The 7702-nt window shown below is 42.4% G+C and overlaps 1 protein-coding gene across 1 annotated transcript; it reads left to right on the top strand.

Moving 5' to 3' along the window:
- Nucleotides 1-989: 989 nt before the first annotated feature.
- On the top strand, nucleotides 990-4481 carry C20H8orf48 (chromosome 20 C8orf48 homolog). Its single transcript, XM_057752644.1, has one exon. It carries the CDS (start codon nucleotides 1101-1103, stop codon nucleotides 1977-1979), a length of 879 nt encoding a protein of 292 aa, XP_057608627.1. The 5' UTR covers nucleotides 990-1100; the 3' UTR covers nucleotides 1980-4481.
- The last annotated feature ends 3221 nt before the right edge of the window (nucleotides 4482-7702 follow it).

Here is a 7702-nt window from a genome sequence, read left to right as displayed (position 1 = left end):
AGGGAGGACGGAGGGAATATAACATGAGTTTGGGAGTCCATTTTCTTCTCTTTTTGCCATGTGTAGGTCCCAGGCTTATCGTCAAGCTTGCCAGCGTGGGCCTTAATATGCCAGGCTATCTGGGTCTGCGAGAATGTCGTTTAAAAGGCCTGAATAAAGGAATGTAATACGGGTAAAGGGCTACCTATGTTTGAAGACTGCAGAGGAGGGTACCTGGACTTTCTTAAACTGGAATTATGTATGCCACAAAACCCACTGCCCCTACGTAAATCGATATCCAACACCAGTCTTTATGCACGCTACCAGTCAATTCTTGAGCTGTTGCTTCTGCAGCCTTCAATTCCAAAGACTCAGCTGCACAGCACCCAGAAAAGAACTGGGAAGTCCTTCCTTTGGAAACGTGACTTAAAGGAGTAATAATCATAGCAAGACATACAGAGAGGAGGGCGCTGACCTGGCAGGTGGAGGAAACAACACCTAAGACTGTCGCGGTTTGGGGAAACGGCAAAGTCTTTGGAATCCTGGAGTGACTGCGCATGGGCCCTACCGTACATGTATTTTATACCTTTATACCCGTACTTCTGCTTTTATCCTAAGGCATGAATGCGAACAGCTTCTCTCTTGGCTCTAAGACAGGAATGATTTTGTTGCATACCCTAGCGAGCACTTTCTGTGAAAACTGTCTTCCTGAGGCAAGCCGCACTATTTCTTTCGTCACAGACCACTTGTCTGTCTCTGTGAAACTCACGTGTGTGCATAGCCGGTCTGATCTGGAGGGAAAGGAGTTTGAGGTCTTTTCCCTTGAATCACAGTGTTCTAAACAGCATTCCAGGCAGCCTAGGAGCTGAATAAAAGGGCTGTTGAGCCGGCCCAGGCAGCAGCGGGGGTGTGTGTGTGGGGGGGTGGAGGCAGGAAGCCAACAGAGACTACTCACTGCGCATGACCGGCGCGCGTTGCCATGGCAACCAGAAAAGGCGTACCCGGAAGTCTTGACGGCGGCGCCCAAAGACACCTAAGATCTTGCCCTGTGGGCTCATCTTTATTGATTCCAGGCCCATTTCTAACCAGAACAAAGCAGATGACGAACAGAGTCCGAGGCAATGGGATGGCCATCTACTCAAGAGCCGGGGGACTCAGAAGAGCAAGGAGGCCCGGCCCTGACGGACGTATGCGCTACTCAGCTTTCTGAAGAGATCCTCAGGTCCTGTACTGATGAGGTACTAAGTTCTGGTTCCCTCAGCTCCTCCGGGGAAGAGCAATCCTGTTCCCACAACTCTGAGAGCTCACTGGAGAGTGGGAAGCCGACTACAAGTTCAGGAGAACAAGACGAGCTGCCAGAACGTTCATTCTTACAGAAGGAAGAACATAGGCTGAGTGAAAAGTGGCTCAGCCACATCAAGGGCAAAGGAATTAATTTGGAAAGATACCAACCCCACAATAGACTCCCAACAGAAACTCCTGGGGGATCCGCCGAAGAACTGAATGCCCTCCAGTCTTTTTGTTCTCTTAAAGTAAACCTGATCCACCAGAGAGAAAATTCAAGAGCAAAGAAAAGCCCCAGGCACAAAAGGCTGCCGCTCAGACGGATTGCAGAGACTTCAGAGGTAGACGCTTTCAATTTCACTGTTCCTGATGAACTACTGAGCAGAATCTATTTGAAGAACACGAGGGCGACTCTAGCGCACATAGGGGCGGTTAAGCAGCATGTTTCTTCTCAGTGTCCCACTTGCAACAGCAAAAGGGCAGAGCTGGCTCAGTCTGACTTCCTGAGGCGCAGGAAGACTCTGCTGGAGTCGCTTCTGCTCCAAGAGAAAATAGACGAACACCTTCATACCACAGACTTTCTCACCCGTATTGGAGATGCACATCGGGGCTTCCCCAGGCCTTCAGATGATCCCAAGGTCATTTGGAAGAAAATGACTGAGAAAATTCAGACGGGGAGCCCCAGTTTTGGAAAGGCAGACGCAAAGCAGGTGTAAGATGGGTGTACAAGTACCCTACTGCTCTTCAGCCTACGTATCCAACCAGATGGGAGGCCTAATGGTGATATAGAATGTGCCCAGTCAGGGGATGGTGACTATTAATGATTAATGATAACAATGTGATGTGCGTATACATTCCTGTTGCGTATTTAAGTAATTACCATCGTTTGTAGAGGGAATTTAGAAATTAATGTAAGATTTTCTTTCTCTTCCTTCATGGTGGTCTAAACAATTCCATCCGATATATTTTGTACATTATGGAAAATAATTGGAGTAGCCATCAAGCCTTTATTATGTAGGAGAATGAAAGATCCTGGCAGTTTGGACTGGTGGTTGACAGTACAGAGAGAAAGAAGTAAACTGATGTAAAATAGTAAGGAAACATGAGTGGCTGCTTTTGTTGATGAAATGGCTGTGCGGATTTAATAAAAGCTAAATTTTAAAAAGGCACTAGCATTTTGACTAGGATACTTCCCTGACTGGTGGGTTTGATAATCGAATGAATGATAATTCCCTTAAGACAGTAGGCTGGTTAGTTTCTGTCAACTTGACAAAAATTAGAGTCACCTGGGAAGAGGGAACAATCAAATCAGTTGAGGAACAGCCTCTATCACACTGGCCTATGGGAATGTGGGTGGGGGGTGGTCATTTACTACTGGACTAATATTAATTTGGGAGGGTCTATACCACTGTACCAATGCTGTCCTTGGTCAGATAGTCTTGGGCTGTGTAACACATCAAGCTGACCAAGCTATGGAACATCAACTCAGTAAGTCTATTTTTCCATTCTTTGTGCTTTAGTGCTTTCCAAAAATGTTCTTGCCAGTTCTCTGTACCCCTCCATTGACAATAACCTGTAAGTTAAATAATTTCCTCTTCCAAGCTGGTTTTGCTTAATATTCCCCACCCCCGGCAACAAAAACCTAAACAATGCAGACTTTGGTTCTAGCGAGTGGGACGTTTCTGTGACAGACATGATCGTTTTTCTTGGGACTACCGTGGAAGGCTTTGAGAGCTTTGTGTTAGGAAAGGCCTCTGAGTCTTCAGGGCTTAATGACCTGTTGGGAGAGCTTGTACTATGGATGTGGTGAGAGAGGGCCAATGGTTGGAGGCCGGGCTTATAAAGCTTTAGAGAGAAGCAGAGACTATCAGGGATGCTTATGTGATATTCTGAATCAAGAGGTCAGCTGACATAAATGAGAATCACTTAGGAAGGGACTCTCAATTGAGGAATTGCCTTTATTACACTGGCCTAGGATGGGCATATCCTCAGACCACTTTCTTGATTAATGACCGATGTGGGAAGGCCCAGGTCACTGTGAGTGGTGCCGTCCTTGCGCAGATGGTACTGGGTTGTAACAAAGCAAGCTGAGAAACCCACTGCAAACAAGTCAGTAAGCAGCATTCCTCCATGGTCTTTGCTTCAGTTCCGGCCTTTAAGTCACTGCCTTGTGTTCTTCCCCTCACATCCCTAAATGGTGGATGTAAGCCGAACAAATCCTTTTCCCACCCTATTGTATTTTTTTGTTGTTGTTTTTTTTTTTTTCTCTTTTTTTTGGCTCTTCGAGACAGAGTTTCTCTGTGGTTTTGGAGCCTGTCCTGGAACTAGCTCTTGTAGACCAGGCTGGTCTCGAACTCACAGAGATCCGCCTGCCTCTGCCTCCTGAGTGCTGGGATTAAAGTCGTGTGCCAACACCGCCAGGCTCCTTTTTTTTTTTTTTTTTGTGAGTAATTTTATTCCAGCTAACGGAAGTCCAACACTCCAGACAGGAACACTAGAACATGGCAAATTTGAAGGAACTGGTTGACTATAACCCTTTATATCTAGGTAGTGTGAAATGTATTTGAGACATACATATCGAGAGTGGAAAATAAAACAGGTTATTTATACTACAATCAACAGGAAAGTTCTAGATGTTAGAATTCAAAGGGATTAGTAGGGAAATCATTGGTATGTGGCTGGAAATTGAAGCCACAGATGGGTGAACTTTTCTAGAAGTTAGGATATTAAACAGAAGTAGGGTTATTTCCAGCTTCTGAGAAAAGCCAACCACAAATGACTGGGGAAAATAATCATGTAAAAGTAAAGCAATGAAATAAAGAATATGAATATACACTGAGTGAAATGTTTAATTGCTGGCAGGGAAAAGGGTGAAGCTGAGGGAACACATAAAGTTGTTATAAAAATCCCTTTTTTTTATTTTTTATTTTTTTATTTTATTATTATTTTTTTTTTTTTGGTTTCTCTGTGGCTTTGGAGCCTGGCCTGGAACTAGCTCTGTAGACCAGGCTGGTCTCGAACTCACAGAGATCCGCCTGCCTCTGCCTCCCAAGTGCTGGGATTAAAGGCGTGCGCCACCATCGCCTGGCTAAAAATCCCTTTTGGTCATAATAATTTTGTGAATCTTCTGCTTGCACTAATTTCCAATCTCAGAAAACTGTCATTTTTTTTGAAGATTGCTGTGCTGTGAATGGGGAAATTACATGTATCTTGATAAGTCACATTCATGGTTTTATTTCTTTATAAAAACAATAAATGCTAGCATGGTGGCATTACCCTGAGATTGTTTTCTACATGTCATGTGTCTAACATATTTTTGTGAAAGAGAAATGAGTTTGCAAAGGTTAGCTCACAAGCTTCTGTAGCCAACGCCTTACAGTTTTATACTTTGAACTAAGCCTTACTTTGAGCTAAGCCTTCATTTATGTATAAATGATTTTTTTTTACTGGAAAATGTCTTCTTAGTCATTCATAAATAAGATGGAAAAAGTCATTGCCACTTACATAATAACTTTTCACTTGAAGGCCATATTACATCACACTGTCTCTTTGCCTCTCAATAGACTCACATTTTATACAATCAAAACCTCTGAATAATGTTCCATTTAGAATTTTCTGTAATTAAGGTCAAACTCTCTTCTATTCATCAGCCAATCTAGAAACCCTAAAGTCATCTTTCGTTTCCTCTTGTATAATCATCTCAACAGCACGCTGTTTCCAGCAACACTATCCGATTGGTTCTCTTCAGCATTTTTGACCATAACTGATTTCCCCGCCATTACCTCTCTTTGTGGAACCTTTAACTTTCTACTCCATATTTTTCTACTCTCCATATCTCCCTCCAGGTTTCAGTTATTTTTCTAATGCATGGTTTTTTTTTTAAAAAAAATAATTCTGTTAATTTAAAACAGAACAGCTCATAAGCATCCTCCTGAATATTAAACTTCATCAGGCGATGAAAGGAGACAGAGACAGAGACCCACATTGGAGCACCCGACTGAAATCTCAAGGTCCAAATCAGGAGCAGAAGGAGAGAGAGCACGAGCAAGAAACTCAAGACCGCGAGGGGTGCATCCACACACTGAGACAATGGGGATGTTCTATCGGGAACTCACCAAGGCCAGCTGGCCTGGGTCTGAAAAAGCATGGGATAAAACCGGACTTGCTGAACATAATGGACAATGAGGACTACTGAGAACTCAAGAACAATGGCAATGGGTTTTTGATCCTACTGCACGTACTGGCTTTGTGGGAGCCTAGGCAGTTTGGATGCTCACTTTACTAGACCAGAATGGAGGTGGGTGGTCCTGGGACTTCCCACAGGACAGGGAACCCTGATTGCTCTTCGGGCTGACAATGGAGGGGGACTTTATTGGGGGAGGGGGAGGGAAATGGGAGGCGGTGGCGGGGAGGAGGCAGAAATCTTTAATAAATAAATAAATAAAAAGAAAACAAATAAAACAGAACAGCTCGGATCAACCTGCCTCCATTACAGAAATAGTTCAAACTGATTGATAACTACACAGTGGTTCTTTCCCATCTGACCCACAGTTATCTTTCTAGGCTCTCTCTGCTGTATTCAAGCTTCTCTAAGGATTTGTCTTTCCTCAAGCTTTCCTGTTCTCTGTGCCAATATAATTTACATGTACAGATGTGGGTCATGTAAGCTGATGACTCGTTTTTAGTTAGCTTGCTCTTTATTACTTATTGTAATTTATATATTTTTGTAGTTTTAAGTAAGTACTATGTTTGCATGATCCTAGAGTCAAAGGATATGGAAAGGCTAGGTATGTAGGCTCTCGTCCTCATGACTACCATCCAATCCTGTTCTGCACTAGCCTACAAGTTTTTTGCACTTCCTATGTTTATCTGTCACTGATTTGAGTATACAGCAGCCATCCATCCATCTCAAGATAAGAACCCAAGACAGACTGAATTCAGGGAATTTGGGATTAATGATCTACTAGTAAGGGCAAAAGTATCTATTTTAACTCACAAAAAATTTAGTGTAAAATATTAGCGTGTAGTAGCCTAAGTAGTAATGTTTACCTGTGAACAATTTGGCTTCTTATATGTTCTTCCAATACTGTTTGAGCAAATACAAACACCAATGCTGTTTTGGTATATTGTCTTGTTGTAGTTTTGGTGATTATTGCTAATGGGCTCGGTCCTCAGTCTATGGAACTACTGGAAGATTGTAGAACCTTGATGGTAGGGCCTAGTGGAAAGAAGTTGAACACTGGAACTTTGTCCTTGAAAGGAGTTCTGGGAACTTCCTGTTTCCTTTCATTTCTGAGCCTGAGCCTTGAGTTGATCAATTCGCACCACCGCCATATACTCTGGTCTGATTTGTTACCCCACTATAGTCTTCAAAGCCTCAGGGAAAAAATGGGCTAGGACTGGATGGTTCATGTAGATTTTTTTGTTGAATGTAGAGTGATTCTTAGGAAACCAGTCAGGTAGACTTCTGGTTATGTCTACAAGGGTGTTGACAGAGAGGGGACTTGTATATAGCAGAATAACAGAAGAGGTAAAACCATCCCTATGTGTGGGCATCACCACTCCACAGACTGAACCAAAAAAGAAAAGAAAAGAAACTAAAAAATGAAGTAGAAAAACAGAAAGGCAGCCAGTGTGTGCAAGTTCTATTCCTTCTGAGTGCATTATGTCTGTTCTGCTGTCATCAACCATAGATAGCAGACCAGAGATAGCCTCAGTCTTTCTAGGAAATCTCACCAGCCAGTATATAGGAACATAAAGGCTTTTTTCTTCAAACTCATGTGCATCATTGGTCCTGTTTCTACCGAGACTTTTTCTTTCATTTGTTGAGAAGGTAATGGGTTATCTGTGTCTTCAGTATTCAGAGAGCCATTGTTTGAGCGGTAGAGCAATCTAATAAACCCACTTTTACAATTGCATATGTAACCTATTGGCTCTATTCTTCTAGGGAGTCTTTCCCAAATAAGCCAAAACAAAAACTCCACTCATTCTATTGCTGAATAATTGCCTGTTGTATGTGTAGTTTCCATTGTGTTTAATCTGTTTAATTGCAACAACAATAAGCTTGTGGTTGCTCTTTCATTAACGTAAATAGATCTGTTGTGAATGTGCCCTGTAAGTTTCTATTTAACCACCTGTTCCTCATTTTGTTTTATCTGTTCCTAGTTGTAATCAGGGTCACATGAGCGTGTGTGTGTGGGATCTCTACAAAGAATCAGGGTCTTTGTAAAAAGAGTTAGCTTTAACGTTTGTTAGAAACCGTGAAATGGTTTCCACAAACACAGCTGTATTTTACAGATTTTTCCCTCCAGAGATGCTCAGGTGTTCCAGTCTTCACTCTATTGACAACTCTTGCTTTTTTCATTTAAAAACATTGCAGGCATTTGTAGTGGGTGTGAAATGGTATTTTAATGATCTTTTAATTTTTCTGTTTAAATGT

Source organism: Chionomys nivalis, chromosome 20, assembly GCF_950005125.1.
Source record: "Chionomys nivalis chromosome 20, mChiNiv1.1, whole genome shotgun sequence".
NCBI classification, from domain to species: Eukaryota; Metazoa; Chordata; class Mammalia; order Rodentia; family Cricetidae; genus Chionomys; species Chionomys nivalis.
Note: the sequence above shows the minus strand (reverse complement) of the source record. Positions and strands in the feature narration are given on the sequence as shown.

What these genes read in the sequence shown, in the direction of transcription:
- C20H8orf48 (XM_057752644.1), top strand. Translation starts at nt 1,101, where the DNA reads ATGGGATGGCCATCTACTCAAGAGCCGGGGGACTCAGAAGAGCAAGGA.